The sequence below is a fragment of the Lampris incognitus genome, chromosome 1 (genome assembly GCF_029633865.1).
Source record: "Lampris incognitus isolate fLamInc1 chromosome 1, fLamInc1.hap2, whole genome shotgun sequence".
NCBI lineage: Eukaryota > Metazoa > Chordata > Actinopteri > Lampriformes > Lampridae > Lampris > Lampris incognitus.
The window spans coordinates 10,590,794-10,613,101 of NC_079211.1; the positions used below are offsets into that span (position 1 = coordinate 10,590,794).

General features: G+C 46.4%; 1 protein-coding gene across 4 annotated transcripts in view; it reads left to right on the top strand.

Moving 5' to 3' along the window:
• Nucleotides 1–22,308, top strand: part of tbc1d2 (TBC1 domain family, member 2) — a 39,362-nt gene that overhangs the window by 9,096 nt on the left and 7,958 nt on the right. For 2 of the 4 annotated variants that reach the window (XM_056281139.1, XM_056281185.1), the window contains 9 exons: nucleotides 5,436–5,559; nucleotides 7,781–7,893; nucleotides 11,005–11,252; nucleotides 11,424–11,693; nucleotides 15,963–16,088; nucleotides 16,730–16,840; nucleotides 18,282–18,454; nucleotides 19,024–19,135; nucleotides 21,987–22,187. In XM_056281139.1, coding sequence (XP_056137114.1) covers nucleotides 5,436–5,559; nucleotides 7,781–7,893; nucleotides 11,005–11,252; nucleotides 11,424–11,693; nucleotides 15,963–16,088; nucleotides 16,730–16,840; nucleotides 18,282–18,454; nucleotides 19,024–19,135; nucleotides 21,987–22,187 — 1,478 coding nt within the window. Of the gene's footprint in view, nucleotides 1–5,435; nucleotides 5,626–7,780; nucleotides 7,894–11,004; nucleotides 11,253–11,423; nucleotides 11,694–15,962; nucleotides 16,089–16,729; nucleotides 16,841–18,281; nucleotides 18,455–19,023; nucleotides 19,136–21,986; nucleotides 22,188–22,308 lie in introns of those variants that run through there. The other 2 variants (XM_056281264.1, XM_056281347.1) reach the window with 2 other exon arrangements.

Below are 22,308 nucleotides of genomic sequence, written 5' to 3' on the forward strand. Positions count from 1 at the left end.
CACATAGTACACAGACAACAGTACCTCTAACAGACTAACATAGTACCACAGTATATACTGATACACATGGTACACAGACAACAGTACCTCTAACAGACTAACATAGTACCACAGTACATACTGATACACATGGTACACAGACAACAGTACCTCTAACAGACTAACATAGTACCACAGTACATACTGATACATGACAGGGACTGGCTCTGAATGGGCTTCTTACCATTGTTTCTATGGTATCTAAAATCCAAGTCAGCTGACGCCTGGAAAGTCGCTGACCCACTTGGCCTCCAAGTTTCTCTTCAATCCAGGCCACTGTTCGCCATCATAACAATAGATCGCTTCATTAGACGGGCTTTCTCCAAGTCTTGCTGATCTTGTTTGAAGCAGCCTCTATTGGCCGTCTTCTAACTGTGTCAAATGAGGCTGTTGTCTGAACCCGAAAATGCAATTTAAAAAAAAAAACAACCGTATTGTCCGACCAGTTCTTAACAGACCCTGACCGAAATAAATAGGGACATCTGTTATAGGACATGAAGGCCTACGTCCAGGGTCGTATTTGCTTGAACAGAGCTGATGGAAATACACCTTATTTATTTATTTATTTATTTATTTATTTATTCACTTGACGTTTATTCAAAACTTAGACGGAAACACGCCCATGGAGTGAAGACGTATCTTCTCTAGAAAAAAAAATATCACATCGCTGTCTTCCTTCTGATTCACATCCCTTTGTTACTCTTAACCTCTGTCTTGAGAAAAAAAGATCTTCTCATTTGAGTCTCATTTGAACTCTTTCAACGGCACTTCCAGTATGTCTTGAATAGTACCGTGGCGAGGGGAACACGGCAAGGATGTCTTCTACTCTTTACAGTTGACTTGGAAATGAAAACTCGCTCTTCTGGTGGTCTCATGGCCTGATCTGAAGCTGAAATCCGGGACATTTCTCCGTCAATCAATAGTTATTCTCTCCATCTGGACCATGCAGACAGGCTCCATAGTACTACCAGTCATCTTTACCGTGGTTGGAGACATTCTCCAGTCTCTGTATGCCGCTGTTGAAATGTCCTGACCGAGTAGGATGAACTTTCCCACTCAAACAGGCCAAAAAAAGACTGAAACGTGACGCCAATGTGTCCACGACAACCAGTATGACTGTACGACAGTGTTCCCATGTAGTGTGGTGTAGTTTGTAATACATTAGACTGGCCGTGTTGGCTTTGGTCCCAGGATCCATTTTTACAAGGGTGGGAACTGTTTACTGCCGAGCTGACGGCCCACCGGCCACAATGGCTGCTGCACCTGGTTTGTAGTTCTCAAAGTTCTCAAAGCTCTGTAAATGGGTTTGACATGCATTAATCCTTGATTCTGTCCTCTTGGAGGTTTGGAGTTTGCGGTTCTAAAGCGTTGTACCAGTTATGGAGGCCCGCTGAGACTTCCTGTGACTGAGATGAGAGAGAGAAGCATCAGACTCTGATCTCTGAATGGGAGATAACCCAGATGAGGACAGTTACGTGGTAATGTGTGGTAATTGTGTGTGATTATGAGGGCGAGGGCTGCAGATAACAGGATGTGAAGCAGATCGACAGTTCTTTGATATTTCTTTGCAGCGCTGCAGAACATTTCCTGAAAAAAAGATAACGTCCGTCTGTGGAGACTTGCTATCAGTAAGCGGTGGGAGACTCGGTGCCCCGGACGGAACAATACACACTATTCTTCTCAGTGTTTCAAGGTCAAGACTTCAGAGAGATGATGCAGAGCTTCCACGTGTTGTGCTTCTTTTGACGGGCCCTCTGTTGACTGGCTAGTGCTTGTGGCTGGAAATGGCTTGTAACGGAAAGTCGACTAACAGAAGGTTATTGGCTGTGTACTTTACCCAGGCTGGGGTAAAGGTCATCAGTGGGTTAACTGAAAGCCAGCACGCTCATGTCGCTGCTATTTTGATGTTCATCACTATTTAGACTCTGAATTAAAGCTGCAATCCGTCACTTTTCTCGACCAATGAGAGTTGTTTTAATCCATTTGAAAGGATGATGATGATGATGTGGTGGTGGTGTTGGGCGGTCAGTCTTCCAGTAGAACAGTGGTGTCATATAGTGGCTGTAGGAGGCAGAGAGAAACAGACCTGTTGACTCTGGTTTCCTGGGACTAAAAACCAGGTGTATGTCTGTGAATGTTCTCATTCATCCAGGTCATGGTTACCCAAAGGAGTTGGATCAAGTGCAACTGGACTTGGTATATATCCGTGAAGACGTTTCGCCTCTCATCCAAGAGGCTTCCTCAGTTCGAGCCTTTCTGACTAGACCAAGCTAGTCTGACTGGCTGGTGATGAGACTCAGTATTTATCCTCTTGGAGTCGTTGTCAGAGCTATAGATGGCCATGGCTCTTTGTGTCCCGATGTTTACCAACGCCCGTCGCTAACAGAGCCATAGATATGAGTGGCTCTTCACTCATTTCTATGGCTCTGTTAGCGACGGGCGTTGGTATATATGTATAACACAGTATATGTAGTACTCTGTTGCTGAAGGTGCTCCTGTGTTTTTTGTTTGTATTTCTTTTTCTTCCCGATTGTACCCGGCCAATTACCCCACTCGTCCGAGCCGTCCAGGTTGCTGCTCCACCCCCTCTGCCGATCCGGGGAGGGTTGCAGACTACCACATGCCTCCACCCATACATGTGGAGTCGCCAGTCGCTTCTTTTCACCTGACAGTGAGGAGTTTCACCAGGGGGATGTAGTGCATGGGAGGATCACGTTGGCACCCCAGTCCCCCCCCCCCGAATAGGTGCCCCCGACCGACCAGAGGAGGCGCTAGTGCAACGATCAGGACACACACCCACATCCGGCTTCCCATCCGCAGACACGGCCAATTGAGTGTGTAGGGACGCCCGACCAAGCCGGAGGTAACACGGGGATTCGAACCGGAGATTCCTGTGTTGGTAGGCAACGGAACAGACCGCCACACCACACTTGTTGTTCAAGAGGATGTTAGTGATCGTGATGGACTCGTGACCTATCCAGCGTGTCTCCCTGCCTTCCGCACAATGCATGCTGGGATAGGCTGTAGCCTCCCTGGCTTGGTATGAGTGGGTATAGATAACGGATGGATAGAGGCCGGGTTGGACTTTCCCAGGAAAACTGCTAACGACGTTACGGCAGTTTGTGTTTTCCAAAGCAGCCAAATGCAAAAGGCATAAAGCAGGCGGTGGCGAGTCTGAAGAAAAAGTGAAGTTCCAGTTTCATCACGCGCATTACATCACACTTGCACACGGTTTCATCACTCTTCTAGAGTGATGAAACTTTTCTCTCAGTAAACGCTGTGTCCGGATGAACCGATTCAGCCTTCCGGGGCCTCCCTACCTGGATTATCGAGCACGCATCGAGACAAAAGGTGGAGCTGTTGCGTCCTAACAAGTGGATGTGACGGAAAAAGCTGGCAGAAGAGCTTTACCAGCCACAGCAATAAGTTGAACTCGGGTTCAGCCGTGTTGTTTTGTTTGGCGGTGGGGACTCTGGCTCATTTCAGACGGGTCTCTGGGAATCGGAGCGGTCAGACACCGCTCCGATTTATCACGCCTACCGCCCTGAGTGAGAGGAAAATGATGCTCTCGGGGACTTAAAGTACCGTGGTGGCACCCGCCTCGGAGCAGAATCACTGCTGGTGACATCACACCGAGGTCGATGACATCACACCGAGGTCGATGACATCACACCGAGGTCGATGACATCGGCCCGCCTCTGTTTACTGGGCTGCATGTAGGAGCTCAGGATTTAGTGGCGGAAGTCAAAATCCTGCCCTCGACGCCACCACCCCCCCACCCCCCCACCCACACACACACACATACACACACACACACCGCCGCCGCCTCCACCCCACGCTGTCTAACCCCGAAATGTTTAGGCTCCGATGACATCTGCAGGAAGTGGTTGAAAAAAGACAGGAAGTGTTGTGCTGTGGACCACAGGTGGCTGGATGAGGCGACATCCAGAGGAACTGAATATAGCCACTGTTCAACCCCACAACCCCACAACCCCGCGTACACGCAAAAGCCCACATGCACGCACACACACTATATACACACACACAGAGAGAGAGAGAGAGAGAGAGAGAGAGAGAGGTGTTTGACTTCATTCTGTAAATGAAGCCAAATGCAACTTGATTGACTGATTGATTGAGTGATTGATTGACTGATTGATTGACTGACTGACTGCTTGGTAAACTTTGTACCATTGTTTTAGATAAGTGCTATATAAATAAAGTTGTAGTCATTATTATTATAGTTGTAATAATAATAATAATAATAATACCCCCCGGGTGCTGCGGCTGCCCACTGCTCATGTACACCAGGAGGGGTCGAATGCGGATAACACATTTGTTGTAAGAGTACAAAGACAACACAAATAAGCCACAGCTACTTGTGTTACTTTTGTACCGAGCCCAGTTCAGCATCGTCCTGCATTAGTAAACCCTGTCCTGTTCTGTCCTGTCCTGTCCTGTCCTGTTCTGTTCTGTCCTGTTCTGTCCTCTGTCCTGTCCTGTTCTGTTCTGTCCTCTGTCCTGTCCTGTTCTGTCCTGTTCTGTCCTCTGTCCTGTCCTGTCCTGTCCTGTCCCCTGTCCTGTCCTGTCCTGTCCTGTCCTGTCCTGTCCTGTCCTGTCCTGTCCTGTTCTGTCCCCTGTCCTGTCCTGTTCTGTCCTGTCCTGTCCTGTCCTGTCCTGTCCTGTCCTGTCCTGTCCTGTTCTGTCCTCAGAAGAAGGAACATCTGCTCTCCCGTGAGGAGCCTCAAACGGGATGAGTTCCAGTTTCATAAGTCAACAGACTTTCTAAACCCACACGAGTTGGGAGATGTTTTGTGCGCGTGTTGTGGCTCGCTGAGGTGTGTTCCCGCTGCGTCAGACACTCGGCTGGGAACCACCGTGAGAAACGCTCCGTCCTGCCAAAGTGCCCTGGAGCAAACTGCTTCATCCTGCGTTGTTCCAATCTGTGCGTCTTTCTGTCCGTCGGTCTCGTATGTCTTTGTCTGTCTGTCGGTGTGTTTTATCTACTCGGCCGTCTCTGTCCGTATTTCACCGCGGTGGCTGAAGTGATGGTCAGCTGGGTCGTGTAGTATTGTTATTGCAGGTAGCAATACAAACCCATCGGTGAAATGTCCCTTTAGCTCATGTTGGTCCGCCGTACACACCCGTCTGACTTATTCACAGGTGTGACTGCAGTAAAAGACCACAGTTCTGAATTCAGACCAGGGCCAGCTATTGTGGCATCTTATTGCAAATTTAACAAACAGATTTAATCTTATGTAATTGATTTTGTGTGTGTGTGTGTGTGTGTGTGTGTGTGTGCGTGTGAACAGGTCTGGCTTGCAAGAGAGAGTTTCGAACTGTATGAATAACGGACGAACAAATAAAACTGAGCTGAATTCTGATTTCCCGTCCTGCAGATGACTTCCTGCCCAAGGTGAAGAGTCCACCGGGGCTTGTAGGGGAGGAGGCGGCCAACCTGCCGCCGCTTCAGCGCACCTTGCTGGCCAACATGTCAATCAAACACCCCCTCATCGAGATCCAGTGAGACATGACACTCCTGTTTCTGCATTTTACCTTCTGCATTACATCATATGTGCATTGCACGCAGTACGTCACATTATCGTTGTTTATGATGGTTTTGTATTTGGATGTATGGGGACGAAATTCGGGAAGTCGCCCTATCACGATACACAATTTTGTTGTCTAACTGAATGGTAATGGGAATCTGTTACAGTAAATTTCTCACATGATGAGATCTCCCATAAGTGGGGCATCTGGGTGGCGTGGCGGTCTATTCCGTTGCCTACCAACACAGGGATCGCCGGTTCGAATCCTCGTGTTACCTCTGGCTCGTGTTACCGGTATGTATCCTGGTTGCTGCACTAGCGCCTCCTCTGGTCAGTCGGGGAGCCTCTTCAGGGGGGGTGATGGCATGATCCTCCCATGCGCTACACTACCCCTGGTGAAACTTCTCACTGTCAGGTGAAAAGAAGCGGCTGGTGACTCCACATGTATCGGAGGAGGCAGGTGGTAGTCTGCAGCCCTCCCCCACCCGGCTTGACAGAGGAGGTGGAGCAGCAACCGGGACGGCTCGGAAGAGTGAGTAATTGGCCAAGTACAATTGGGAGAAAAAGGGGGGGGGGGAATCTCCAATAGGTGTTCAACTGGGTTGAGATCCGGTGACTGTGAAGGCCATACCACGTGATTTACATAATTGTCATACTCGTCAAACCATTCAGTGACCCCTCGTGTGGTGTGGGGGGGGGGGCATTGTCATCCTGGAAGAGACCACTCCCATCAGGATAGGAATGTCTCATCACAGGACAGAGGTGATCATTCAGAATAATGTTGTATTGATTTGCAGTGACCCTTCCCTCCAAGGGGACAAGTGGACCCCAACCATGCCAGGAAAATGCCCCCCCCACATCATAACAGAGCCCCCGGACCCCCCTCACTGTAGGGGGTCAAGCATTCAGGCTTTTCCTTTCATTTCTCAGCCATCTGTAAAATCCTTTGATTGTCGTGATGATATTTTCCATATCGCCCGGCACGTCGTCCCATTCCTGCCCTCAGCTGACAGTCTGAGACTACAGTGCTGAGAACCAGTGTACAACCATGAATAACGCTGCCGTTAAAAACCAAGAGCTTCTACTATATTTAAATGACAACCCCAAGGACGTGTCTGCTTAAGCCTTCCATCCCCACAGGGAGCACGGGAGGTTAAGAGGTGGCGCTTCGGATATTTATTTTTTTGGGGCCTTTTCTGCCTTTATTTGATAGCAATGGTAGAGAGAGAAAGGAAAGGCAGGAGAGAGAGAGAGAGGGGATGAAGGGCCGGATTCGAACCCGGGCTGCTGCGGTAAGGACCCGGCCTAATGTGGTACCACTCTACCAGGTGAACCATCGGGCCGCCCCGGCACTTTGGATGTTAACATCGGGTCCGGTGTATTTGTTTTTTTTTTTTGTCTTTCTAAAGGAACTGAGGATGCTACCGAGGATGCACAAGCCAGGGCGTTCCTAGTGCCGGTTCCAAGCCCGGATCAATGGGGGAGGGGTTGCGTCAGGAAGCGCATCGGGCGTAAAATCTTCGCCAGATCAAATATGGAGAGCGCAAGTCCAGGTTTCCATACCGCATCGGCCGAGGCCCCGGGTTTCTGAAGGAGCGGAGTCGTGCCGTGTATCGGCGAAGCGTTTTAGCCAAATCCCCTGCCAGGGAACTGCACTGCACCTCCTCCTACCTTGTTTTACCGTTGTCATGACGAGACTCGTGCTCCGTGCTTGTTGTGGTGTTGGGATTGGCTGTGTTCGGGGCGCGTCGACAACAAAGATCCGCTAAGTCCCTCACCGTCTTTAAGACGAAGCTAAAGACCCGGCTCTTTCACGGACACCTCCACACCTGACGGCGCTGATAAAAACACGAAACGCGTCTATGCAGCCTATGCGTGTCTTTGTGCACTGCCTGTTGACACCCATTGTCCTGTGGGATTCGAACCTAGTTTTTTTGGTACTTATTTGTGTTGTTGTCCCCTGACCAGAGCCTTGCTTGTGTTGCATGAACTCTCAGATACACCGTGTTGCCTCGGATAAAAGCGTCTGCTAAATGAAAGTGTAACATTGTAACTTTGTAAGTGGGTTGTATCATATATGGAGTTCACACTACTGATCACGATCACGGCTGATAACTATTGGCTCTTTATCTGACCATACCCCTCCCCCCCACCCACCCGTGTTTGTGTGTGTGTTTGTGCGCTCGCCTTTATAGAAACTCGGTGCACAGTTTGACACGTAGGAGATCTTCTCAGGAGTTGAGTCAGAGCGTGTTTCATGTGGATGCTCCGCCATGGATCCCACCAGAGCCCCCCCGCACCCCTAGTGGTATGTTACTACTGCTAACTTCACACAAACACACACACACACCACGTCCATTACTAGTGCGTTCTATTACCAACCAGCCTAAATCACTGTGTGCTGTTGTAGTGTGTCAGACAAACTGAGCACAACGTTGATTCAAATCAAATAAACCCTCCTGAGTTGAGACCTGTCTGTTACGGCAACAGCACTGTTTATTATTTCTGTCTGTGGTGACGTCGCTGGATTTGTTACTCACTGAACAAACGGTTTCATTGCCAAACCTCAAACCTCCTCACGGCACTGCAGGAGGTGCGAACACGGGGCTCAGGACCATCAGCAGGTCCTGAGATGACGCACGGGTGAGCCATGAAAACAAACGGAAGAAAAACAAAATCAAATTCACAAATTTAACGTGGCGTTTTCAGTCATTGGGATGAATTACTTTTTTTTTCCACTGTGAAATAAAATCACTGCTGTTATGACCACTACAGTTAACTGTAATGACTAGTAGAGGTGGTCTCATCACTAGAGTTAACTGTAATGACTAGTAGAGGTGGTCTCATCACTAGAGTTAACTGTAATGACTAGTAGAGGTGATCTCATCACTAGAGTTAACTGTAATGACTAGTAGAGGTAATCTCATCACTAGAGTTAACTGTAATGACTAGTAGAGGTGGTCTCATCACTAGAGTTAACTGTAATGACTACTAGAGGTGGTCTCATCACTAGAGTTAACTGTAATGACTAGTAGAGGTGGTCTCATCACTAGAGTTAACTGTAATGACTAGTAGAGGTGGTCTCATCACTAGAGTTAGCTGTAATGACTAGTAGAGGTGGTCTCATCACTAGAGTTAACTGTAATGACTACTAGAGGTGGTCTCATCACTAGAGTTAACTGTAATGACTAGTAGAGGTGGTCTCATCACTAGAGTTAACTGTAATGACTAGCAGAGGTGGTCTCATCACTAGAGTTAACTAATGACTAGCAGAGGTGGTCTCATCACTAGAGTTAACTGTAATGACTAGTAGAGGTGATCTCATCACTAGAGTTAACTGTAATAACTAGTGGAGGTGATCTCATCACTAGAGTTAACTGTAATGACTAGTAGAGGTGGTCTCATCACTAGAGTTAACTGTAATGACTAGTGGAGGTGATCTCATCACTAGAGTTAACTGTAATAACTAGTGGAGGTGATCTCATCACTTGAGTTAACTGTAATGGCTAGTAGAGGTGGTCTCATCACTAGAGTTAACTGTAATGACTAGTAGAGGTGGTCTCATCACTAGAGTTAACTGTAATGACTAGTAGAGGTGATCTCATCACTAGAGTTAACTGTAATGACTAGTAGAGGTGGTCTCATCACTAGAGTTAACTGTAATGACTACTAGAGGTGGTCTCATCACTAGAGTTAACTGTAATGACTAGTAGAGGTGATCTCATCACTAGAGTTAATTGTAATGACTAGTAGAGGTAATCTCATCACTATAGTTAATTGTAATGACTAGTGGAGGTAATCTCATCAGTTAACTGTATGACTAGTGGAGGTGATCTCATCACTAGCATTAACTGTAATGACTAGTAGAGGTGATCTCATCACTAGAGTTAACTGTAATGACTAGTGGTGGTGATCTCATCACTAGAGTTAACTAATGACTAGTGGAGGTGATCTCATCATTAGAGTTAACTGTAATGACAAGTGGCGGTGATCTCATTACTAGAGTTAACTGTAATGACTAGTGGAGGTGATCTCATCACTAGAGTTAACTGTAATGACTAGTGGAGGTGATCTCATCATTAGAGTTAACTGTAATGACTAGTGGTGGTGATCTCATCACTAGAGTTAACTGTAATGACTAGTGGTGGTGATCTCATCACTAGAGTTAACTGTAATGACTAGTGGAGGTGATCTCATCACTAGAGTTAACTGTAATGACTAGTGGAGGTGATCTCATCACTAGAGTTAACTGTAATGACTAGTGGCGGTGATCTCATCACTAGAGTTAACTGTAATGACTAGTGGAGGTAATCTCATCAGTTAACTGTAATGACTAGTGGAGGTGATCTCATCACTAGAGTTAACTGTAATGACTAGTGGCGGTGATCTCATCACTAGAGTTAACTGTAATGACTAATGGAGGTGATCTCAACGCTAGAGTTAACTGTAATGACTAGTGGCGGTGATCTCATCACTAGAGTTAACTGTAATGACTAGTGGTGGTGATCTCATCAGCCTGGACAACATGTTAAACTTTAATTACTGAGCAAATAAAAACAACCACGTCGGAAAATTGGACTGATGCAGTAAAACCATTCCGTGTAATGAGTTTTGAAAGGAAAACCGATCACATGATCTTCTATTAAAAGTGGACAAATGGGGCTGATGGGCGCCTATGTGTCCTGGAAATTCATGACTAGATTCCCAGCCCTGGAAAATGATAGAATTGATCGAATGCCCTGGAAATATTTCCATCCCCTGAAAATTGTCAAGTTAGGTTGTAAAATTGTATTGTATTTCATTTAAAATCTTTTTGAAATTATATTTTGAAATTTAATTGTATTGTGTTTTTAAAATTGTAACTTTACTTGGTTAAATTGCATAAATTTAGTGCAATTTATTTATTTGAGCTCACAGAGGCCAATTTTTATTCCTGTTTTCAGCCCCTGAGATTTGACGTCAGTGAATCAGGTTTGGGCGGTATGTTCAATGAGCGGCTAAGATAGTTAAAGGTACAATCTGTAATGGCATGTGCCGCCACGGCTGTGTGGAGAACTGGGACAACACAGGAAACATGATGTATCTTCCCATCAGGTCGATATTGTGAATTTGAGAAACGAAGACAACTGAAAACCTCAAAAGGAAGTGAAAGCAATGTGGTATCAGCTGGTTTTCTCTTTCACAAGTAATAAAGGGAATAACGTTTAAGACATCTGGCCAAAAACAACAGCAGAAGTGGGGAAGGACTGCTGCTGCGTGCGTCATTGGGGATTGTACCTTTAATCACTAAGTAATATGAACTTCTGTGAGCAGCGGTTTTCATGTAAATCCAAGCAAAAAGTTGTTGAGGACGTCCTTGAAAAGTGCCTGAGAATGGTTTCTTAAAAAGTGTGGGAACCCTGCTCTGACCTCGTTTCAGCTCCCAACACCCCTGTTGACTCGCCCACCCCCACCACTCCACTCCAACCAGCTGACCCGTCACCACAGCTCCCCCCAGTGAACGGCAGGCAGTCCCCATCCCTGTTTGACCCCCATAGGAGCCGTAGGAAGAAGAGCCGCAGCTCATCCACCATGCCCATCATCCGCAGGGACACTTCCACCACAGACAAGATATCCCGCCTCCAGCAGGAGAATCACATGCTGGCAGGGGAGGTCAAGAGTCAGAAGGTACAGAATTATTCACCAACTTCCTGAAGATTTGGGGATTTTTTTGGGGGGTTTGACTGCAACCTTAAAGGACGAGTACGCTGGTAGTTGTAAGGACTGTACTGTAACAAAAATATCACAGGGTTAACCTCAACAACATTTTTATGTTTCCCCTCCCTCTACCTCCTGCAGGAGCTGGTGTGGCTCCTCCACAAGACGTTGGAAGCAGCCCAGCTGGAGAAGAGAACATGTAGTGAGTTCCTGATGGCTGAGGGTGAGCAGGAGCGTCTAGAGCTGCTGCGACACCGTGAACGCCAAGCCGCCGACCTGCGGAGCCGGCTGGAGGAGGTGAAGACTGAGGCAGCGACACTAAGGCAGAGCCTGGCCCAGAGAGACGCCCACATCGCGGAGCTGCAGGAGAACATGAGCATGATGATGGAGAAGAACCAGGCCAAGCAGGAGGTGAGCGGACGGAGGCCACGTGGAACAACTCTAAGCCTGGAGAACTAGACTGGAAATCACATCCAAATATATGTACATGTTTAGCATCTTGCTCTGTGCAACATACATACATCATCAAATTGCTGTGTTGACAACAACTACTACTACTACTGCTACTACTTTTGGCTTCTCCCATTAGGGGTCGCCACAGTGGATCATCCGTTTCAATTTCTTCCGATCCACTGCATCTTCCTCTGTCACACCAGCCACCTGCATGATATAATTATAATAATAATTATAATATAATAATAATAATAACAGGCAAGGCAAATTTATTTATACAGCACATTTCAGCAACAAGGCAATTCAAAATGTTTTACATAAAACATATAAAAGGCAAAGGATATGCAACATAAGGCAATAAAATAAAATTAAAAAAAACAATAAAAAGAGTAAAAGTTACACTGCAATGTAAGATAACAATCAAAAGCTTCAAGTTTTATTTAATAAAAGGCAGCAGCAAAGAGGAAAGTCTTCAGTCTATGTTTAAAAGAACTGAGACGGGGCCCCACTACGACTGGGTCCAGCCCGAAAAAACAACATGGAGCCACCACCCCGTGGACCCACCACACGCGGGGATGAGCATTGGGGTAGGGTGCAATGCAGGTCGGGCGGCAGGCAAAGGCGGGGACTGGGGCATGCTGACTTCCGGCATCGCAGATTGGTCCTCGGGACGTGGAATGTCACCTCTCTGCTCTCTGGTATGGAAAGAGCCTAAGCTGGTATATCTAGGTGGAGCGGTACCAACTAGATATAGTTGGGCTCACCTCCACACATAGCCTGGGCTCTGGTACCAAACACCTGGAGAGGGGCTGGACTCATTACTTTTCCGGAGTTGGCCAAGGTGACAGGCGCCGGGTGGGTGTGGGGATACTCGCAAGTCCCCAGTTGAGCACCACTGTGTTGGAGTTCTCCCCGGGGAATGAGAGGGTTGCCTCTATACCACTGCGAGTCGCTGGGGGAAAGGCTCTGACTGTTGTGTGTGCTTATGCACCAGATAGCAGTTCAGAGTATCCGGCCTTCTTGGGGTCTCTGGGTGGTGTCCTGGATAGGGCTCCGCCTCGAGACTCTATGGTTCTGCTGGGGGGACTTCAACGCTCACGTGGACAACGACTGAGAAACCTAGAGGGGTGTGATTGGGAGGAACGGCCTCCCTGACCTGAACCCGAGCGGTGCCTTGTTATTGGACTTCTGTGCGAGTCATGGATGGGCAATAACAAACACCATGTTCGAACATAGAGTAATTCATAGGTGTACTTGGGACCAGAACACCTTAGGCCAAAGATCGATGATAGACTTTGTGGTCGTATCATCAGATCTGTGGCCATATGTTTTGGACACTCGGGTGACGAGAGGAGCAGAGCTGTCAACTGATCATCACCTGGTGGTAAGTAGGATCTGATGGCGGGGAAGGCTGCCAGACAGACCTGGCAAACCCAAGTAGTGTAGTGAGGGTGAACTGGGAACGTCTGGCAGAGGCTCCTGTCCATGAGGTCTTCAATTCCCACCTCCGGAAGGAGTTCTTGTGTATCCTGAGGGAGGTTTTGTTGGCTTCAACAGAACGGGCCCTCCGGTGTGCACTGGGGCGGTTTTCAGCGGAGTATTAAATGGCCAGGATGAGAGCCAGCACCTCCAAGTCTGAGGCCATGGTTCTCTACCGGAAAATGGTGGATTGCTCCCTCCAGGTTGGGGATGAGTTGCTGCCCCAAGTGAAGGAGTTCAAGTATCTCGGGGTCTTGTTCACAAGTGAGGGTAGGATGGAGCGGGAGATTGACAGACGGATTGCTGCAGCATCAGCAGTAATGCGGACGTTGTACCGGACCGTTGTGGCGAAGAAACAGCTGAGCCAGAAGGCAAAGCTCTCAATTAACCAGTCAATCTTCGTTCCAATCCTCAGCTATGGTCATGAGCTTTGGGTAGTGACCGAAAGGGTGAGATCGCGTATACAAGCGACTGAAATGAATTTCCTCCATAGGGTGTCTGGGCTCAGCCTTAGAGATAGGGTGAGGAGCTCGGACATCCGGAGGGAGCTTGGAGTAGAGCTGCTGCTCCTTCACATCGAAAGGAGCCAGTTGAGATGGTTTGGGCATCTGATTAGGATGCCTCCTGGGCGTCTTCCTTTGGAGGTTTACCGGGCACGGCCAACTGGGAGGAGACCCCGGGGTAGACCCAGAACTCGCTGGAGGGACTACATGTCCAATCAGGCCTGGGAACGCCTTGGGATCCCCCAGGAGGACATCTGGAGTGCCCTACTTAGCTTGCTACCACCATGACCCAACCCCGGAAAAGTGGCTGAAGATGAGATGAGATGAGATGAGATGAGATGAGAGTTGTAGCAGACCTGCAGTTTTCAAAGAGTTTGTTAAAGATATGTGGTGCATAAAAACTGAAAGCTGACTCTCCATGTTTAGTTTTGACTCTGGAGACAGACAGCAGACCTGTCCCAGACGATCTGAGTGGTCTGGATGGTTCGTAGTGTAGCAGTAGATCAGAAATGTATTTTGGCTCTAAACCATTCAGTGCTTTATAAACCAAGAGCAGAGTCTTAAAGTCAAGTCTTTGACATACAGGGAGCCAATGTAGCGACCTCAGGACTGGAGTGATGTGATCCACTCTTTTGGTCTTAGTAAGGACTCGAGCAGCAGTGTTCTGAATAAGCTGCAGCTGTTTGATCGATTTTTTTAGAAAGACCAGCAAAGACACCATTGCAGTAGTCGAGTTGACTGAGGATAAATGCATGGACAAGTTTTTTCAAATTCTGATGAGACATAGATTCTTTAATCCTTGATATATTCTTCAGGTGATAGTAGGTGGATGTTGTGATTGTCTTAATGTGGCTATCTAAATTCAAGTCCGAGTCCATGACTATACCAAAATTTCTGACTTGGTTCATGGTTTTCACCATCATCAATTGTTGCTGAGTGCTGACTTTTAGTTATTCTTCCTTGGCTCCAAAGACAATTTCTTCAGTTTTATCTTTGTTTAATTGAAAAAAATTCTGAGACAGCAAATCATTGATTTGTTCAATGCACTCACTCAGTGCTTGTATAGGATTATAGGCCCCTGGTGATATGGTTATATAAATCTGTGTCATCTACATAATTATGGTAACATATTTTGTTGTCTTCCATAATCTGGACTAGTGGGAGCATACAGATGTTAAACAGAAGCGGCCCCAGAATGGAGCCTTGGGGAACTCCACAGGTCATTTTTGTACACTCAGATGTGACAGGCTTGGGCGCAAGTCCATGAATACTGGGATGGTATCCAGTGTTTTACCTGTGCCCCCGTCCATAGGGTTAGTGGTAGTGTCAGGAAGGACAGCCGATGTAAAATTTTGGCAAATCAATATGCGGATTGACAAGACCATACTGGATCGGTTGAGGCCTGGGTTAACAACGGCCACCATTGGTGCTGTCCCCTCACATGGTACTGATGGAAACTATAAAATCTGCTGTGGCGACCCTTGAACAACAGGGAACAAGCCGAAAGAAGAAGACAATTTGTAATTACCTATAGACACAATTTAGTCCCTGTCCTTTAAGTAGGATTCAAACCAGTTTAGTGCTGTGCCAGAAAGTACCACCCAGTTTTCCAATTGGTCCAGTAATATGTTGTAGTCAACGGTGTAAAATGCAGCACTGAGATCCAATAATACCAGGACTGAGATTCTGCTACTGTCTGTGTTTAAGCAGATGTCATTAAAGACCTTAACAAGAGCAGTCTCAGTGCTGTGGTGTGAGAAATTAGTTGTTCCCATGAGAAATATAAAGTAAGTACTAAGTTATCTGTTTAGTACATGAAAACCTACTAGGAAACAACACAAGAAAATACCATTGTTAAGAGAGTACCCAAATGTATAGATAGTGAGTACTGAGTAATTAGCTAGCATTTACATAATACTTATTTGGAAAAAGATTCCATTAAAAAGATGGAAACACCATAACAATTACAAAGCATTTGTTGGAAACAAATAAGTAGTAGTTATTGGGAAAGTGCCTCAGTAAACTGAATAATAAGTATGAAATATTTTCCTAGTAAGTATATGGAAACCAACTAGGGAATAACAACATGGCAAATACAGTTATCAGGCAAGTACTCAAATAAATGGATAGTGGGATCGTGAATACAAAGTTATGGAGGTTTTGGACAGAAGTAACTATCGTATACAATTTTGTTTTGTGTAAATACTTGATTTTAAGTGTTTATTCCGGTCCATTGTCACTGCAGGTAATCCTGAAGCTGTCAGACCAGGTAGCGACCTGTATGTCCGATCCCAGGAGGTCTGTTCCCTCCTCCAATGGTCTAGAGGCTCACACCTTCACACAGCTCCAGAAGGACATTGAGAACCTCAAGGTTGGCCAGCTTACTTTTTGATAAGTTGTCTTTTTACTATCTAACTAAGCACATATGTTCAATCATTTATATGCGGACATTAGATATAAATCTATAATATCGAACACTTATGTCAGTTAGTAAATCTGCCAGTTAGATTTTTACTAGCGTGTCACTCATTTCAGGTTTTCTGTACTTGAGTTTATTTTTCCTTTTTCCTTTATCTTTATGTATCAATCAATTTTGGCGGCAGTGTCTTTAACAGATGCTTTGGCAACTACCAGCAAGTCTGTTAGTAAAAAGTCTTTATTTGGACAATAGCTTGTCATGTTGCGTACCACAGAAGCTGGCCCCATGGTCATCTAGATTTACTCAATAGCTGCTTGTCCAATGAGGGGAAATATGTGCCAAGGGTTTTTCCTTTGGCTCAGACATTGTTTGAGCAAAGTGCTTTAAGCTTCTAATTCACATCTTGTTTGCTTCGATGATGTCAGAGATGGCCAAGCACTGAAACACACACACACACACACACACACACACACACACACACACACACACACACACACACACACACACACGATAAGTGTCGCTTGAAGGACGTAGTGCAGGGAAATTCCCATAAATTCTTCATATCGGCCTTGTTCCTCTATTATTATTTGTAGGACGACATAGAGGCTTACAAAATTCAGAACAAGTTCCTGAACTCTGAGATCTACCAGCTGACCAAGCTTTGGAGGAACAGCTCCGAACAGGAGAAGAGCCTGATGGTGAAGGTAGGTCTCAACAACAGGAAAAAAAATAGTGACGTGAGGTTGTCGAGAGGTTGTCGGTACCATTCCTGCTGCGTCTGGGAAAAACTGTCCAGGGAAAGTGAATGAGCTGTCCTTTCTGCGAACAGCTAACTAGCCTCGAGCAAGGCACTTAACCAGAAATAACTCCAGTTGAGCTGCTCAGTGACCAACAATAGAAGACTGCTTGCACTGGGCAGCTTCAAGTAGCAACAAGACTTTGGTTATACTGGGCAGCTCCCATTGGCTTCCAGTAGAAGACTATGGTTGTCCCAGACAGTTCTTGGGTTTGTGCAATATTGTTGTGTGTGGGGTGGGGGGTGGGGGGGATTGGGTGCACACCCGTACTTCCAAATGCAGTAATAAATGTGTGTGGAAATCCCGGGAATGTGGAGGAGCGTAATCCCAAATAAAAGCCCATACATTCAGACAAGCTTGCTTGGATAGATAAAGGTTAATAATTAAATATTAGAGCTCCATAAAAGCTCTCTTTCATTTTCCCTCATGTACTCTGGATAGTAAATATTTGTGTTTGTTTCCCCATGCAAACCTTCAGCTGTCCATAACCTTGGGATATACTTTGGCCCCACCTCATCGCCTGAACACCATATCAAGCACGTGGTCAAAACGGAATTGTTTTTACAGTACAAGACATCACCCGTACCAGACCATCACTTTCTCTCCCTGATGTGCCTGTCTCGTACAAACCCTTGTCCCTTCCAGATTAGACTACTGTAATGTTCTCCTGTATGGACATCCATTTACACTCAACAGCAAGCTATGGTGTGTTCAAAATGCAGCATCCTAAAACACACCAGGTCCAGTCAGCACATTTCCCCAACTCTTATAACTTCCACTTCCTCTTACTCCCCATCAAATTCAGTGTCACATGAAAATCGGCGACTGTTGAAAATTATGACAATGCTTAAACTATGTAAAAACTGGTAATTGACACAAGAGAGTTTTGTTGTGGACCTGCAGACATCTCCAACTTCTCCCACTTACTGATTAAGTTTCGGTATGAGTTTAATGTGGTTAAATTTGAGTGTGGGTGGAGGTGGTTAAGGTCAGGGTAAGGATCTGGGGGGATGATCATCCCTTTCAGCTTGCTATCTAGTAATCACCGTGGAGATCGCATTTTCCGTCTGTTCAGAACAACCAGGGTCAGATTTTTAACAGTCACAGATTTTGGTGCAACACCGGCGTAAATAGCAAGATCTTGTTACTGACCTTCGGGGCTCTAAATGGCCCTTCCCAGTGAAGTCCTACCAGAGAACAACCATCAATATGAGCATCTGGTAAAAAGTCTGTGATTTGAATCTGAAATACGCCAGAATAGGAGGTATCAAAAAGGAAGTTTTGTTTTTTTTAATTCACATTTGAATTGGTGTCCTCTCACCTCCTGTTTGTCTGGTGGGTCACACAGTGTGCATATCTGGAGGCCAGTAGCTGCCAGGAGGAGAGTCGCTATTTGGGAGTTCTACGGAAGCTTCAGGAGAACAAAGCTCTGGGTCCATGTCAGCGGGAGGCCGTCAGCAAGCTGATCGATGATGCTCTGAAAGGAGACTTGAAGAGCGTCATCAAACTCAACCCAGTCAGGTACACCAAACACTAAAATCCCCATCCCCGCTTCGCCTGCAAATGGTCTCGTCTTCATCACCCTGAAATCTTACCTTAAATTTTGGCCCTTTTTATGAGGCAAGAAAATTGAACTCTCACCAGTCAAAGTGGCTTTTACATTCCCAAATGTCCATCTCAGTTTCTATTTTTACTAGATAATTTCAGCTGCAGAATAGGAAAGAACATCTTTTGACAGGTAGAGTAGACTGAACTTGTATGGAATTTAACCAATTTTCACCTGGTTTTATTTGGAAGTTAATCTGAAAACCCTTTAGTTAAGGGGCAGTTTGCAGGTGACAATATGAAACACGCTGTCTGTGCCCACATCTTTCTCTTCAAGAAATATATATAATTTCCTCTGAGCTAAATGTGTTTGTCATGTCCTGGCAGGAGCTGTCTCCCTCTCAGCTCTCCATTATCCAAATAAATGAACCAAAACAGTATGAACGTTCTCCTTTGAGAAGAAAAAAGAAAACAATCCAATGGCATTTTTTCCAGTAATAGCGACTAAATTTTGAGTCCATTTCCTGTTCCCATTTCCTCCTCAGGGATTATGATGAATACGGCTTTAAAATCATTCCGGACTACGAAGTGGAGGACATGAAACTGCTGGCTAAGATCCAGGCCCTGGAGATCCGATCCCACAACCTGCTGCATCAGGTCTGAACTGAGACATAGACCGCTCAAACTGACCCTCATCTGGTCTCCACTGTTACCTCTTTGAGCTCTATATATTGAGCCTAAAACGGTCTGACCTAAAGCTAAAGATGTTGTTTTACCTTATCACACCTGCCTTCCACTCTAGTGGTGTTCAAACCGGTCTTCAGGGACAACAAGTTCGGCTGGTTTCCTCTTCTGCCAGGTAGTTCACTACATTCACTTGTTGCTCCAGGTCTCATGTAGCCTTCAGACGGAACTTGGGAATTTGGGGTTCTGACATGGGAGGTCAAGAAAACAATATGCAAAATTTAAGTGCTAAAGTCATGAGAACATTGTTGTTAGCTAACCAGGTAAATGTTACGCCACGGAGGCCAACTATTTAGCTAACTTAACAGTTAGCGGGGTCAAGCTCTTACTTTTGAATGGGCATTGCCAAGTTATAATGAACGAGGAAAAGAAATAAAAGACTATTGTGAATATCAACGTTTTCCTCGGAAAAATTATGAAATTACCAAAGAGAACTCTGTACGGCTAAAGCTAAAATGTATTTATTCTTACTGTCCACCGCAAAACTGACATCCATGGGCTCTGCCGTTGTTGAAAGATATAAGGTCACTTCAAGACTGGTGAACTCGGGCCTAACAGATAATTTACACTTCTGAAGTCGTGAGTACCAAAACAGGGGTTGTTCATACGGACTAGACTACAGTAACCAGGACGCCATTTGAAGGCACATGAAAACCTCCCTGATTAGATGGCTTGAATACCTGACACAACAGGTGAACACAGCTAGTTGATTACCTGGCAGAACGGAAAACCAGCAGCACTTTGGGTTCCAGAGGCCCGGGTTAAAAAGCGCTTCTCTATGTAACGTCTTACATCAGGGAATTTTCTGGCTGTGGAAACCAGAAATACATTTTCACGGCTAGTCTTGACAGTAATGTGCCGTGGGGTTTCAGTCAGGGGCTTCAGTAATGAACTGCCCCCCCCCCCACACACATGCATACAAATATCTCATATGGGTGCCGAAACAGCCAACACAGCCACATACAAAATACACTATCACGCACTATGTGCACTACTGCGTCAACACCAACAAGACAGCTGATCTTCAACAACCACAACACACACGCACACACCACTGTGCACTATAGCAGCTATTGTAGCATCACCGTCAGATCTGCCTTCTTGTCACTCAGCAACCAGATTACACACACCACATCGCACAAGAACAAAAGTAACGACGGAGTTTCCACAGTTGATGTAGTGTTCACCAGTCACTCGCACAACTTCAACAAATTCACCAACCTGGAGATGAAGTTCCACCTAACTTGAGAGACTCGTGTCAGCCTTCTCTCCCAAAATTCATCCAGTAATTTAGTCCATTTGGGAGAACGTGTAAAAAATGCGGACAATCCTACCAGATTCGCAAAAAACATGAAGTAGATCAGCAACCAGATCGCCAGTAGCTGTGAAAGCGGCGGCCACTGTGCTTAGTTTGCGCACAACCCGCCAAAGGTTGGAGCTCAAAGTTGATGACGACACCGGGGCTAGCACCGATACATCGCAGGGCCATGGGGCGTTCTGTCACTACACGTCAAGATGTGATTGGCTGATGATACGGTCACTCAAAGTTGTAATCAGTTTGCAGCTTCAGGCTTCAAAGAAAGGCTAGCAATACCACTGGTGCTGGTCCAAGGAGCTGCTGTGATGTGTTTAGATGACAGGGAATCTCTGCTCAGACCCACGAGAAATCAAGTAACTGAATTCAGACACGTTTAAGGCACACTTCAATTTAAATATGAAAAAAAAATTTGTGATTTTGATTTTGACAGGGCCAGCAGAGAACGCCCTGATGACCCTGATGGCCCACCACAGACTCTAGGGCATAAACACGTGGGGGGGGGGGTCAGGGGGAAAAACATCCATCCATCATCCATCCATCTATTATCCGAACCACTTATCCTGCTCTCGGGGTCACGGGGATGCTGGAGCCTATCCCAACAGTCATTGGGCGGCAGGCGGGGAGACACCCTGGACAGGCCACCAGGCCATCACACAGGACACACACACACACACACACACACACCCACACACATTCACACCTAGGGACAATTTAGTATGGCCAGTTCACCTGACCTACATGTCTTTGCACTGTGGGAGGAAACCGGAGCCCCCGGAGGAAACCCACGCAGACACGGGGAGAACATGCAAACTCCACACAGAGGACGACCCGGGACGACCCCCAAGGTCGGACTACCCCGGGGCTCGAACCCAGAACCTTCTTGCTGTGAGGCGACTGCACTAACCACTGCGCCACCGCGCCGCCCAGAGGGAAAAATAACAAAACAGAAATAAAGCTCCTCCTCCCACCTCTCTCAGTGAAACAAGTCTCTTTTCCCCTCTCTTCTTGATGTCAGCCACGCGAACCTGCCTTGTACTGTGTCAACAACAGGCGGTGAAACGTTAATAGTTAATGAATTAATAATGCCAACGAGACCAAACAGAGATGAATTTAGCTGTATCCTGCAACAGCAAGCACCAGGATACCGAAATTGTATTTACATTCACCAGTCCCCAGGATGTGATCAGTATCCCAAGAAGCTGGACTTGGGCGGTCTAAGGGTCCGTGAAAGTTGGGTGGAGGAGTCACTGTAGTTATCTCTTTGGTACCAGGGCTCTGATACCTCCAATCGTACCTGTGGAGATTAGTAGAATGACACATTATTAGGTTTGTGTTCCCCCCGAGTTCTCTCGTTATTTTCACGGGGATACCTCCCGCTACAGAGGGAATACAGACACGCCCTGTTTTCAAACTCAACATCCGATTTGTGTCCCCTCATGTCTGTAGGAGGCCGGCGATAAGCCCTGGTTGGGTCGGTGGGCTCAGTACCTGGCTTGTCGCTCTGACGACGACCTCTGCCCCTCACCAGAGTTAAAGAATCTCCTCCGAGGAGGCGTCCCGCACGAGTACCGCCAGCGGGTGTGGCGCTGGCTGGTCTACGCCAGGACCCAGTCAGTCAGGGAGCACCACCCACAGCGCTACAGACAGGTACAGTCAGTAGACAGCAGGGCAGAACACATTAATACAGTTTAGATACGGTGTTACATGCCAGAGCATGGTGCACATGTGTTTATATATTTTAATCTCATTTCTATTTCTTATTTTATCT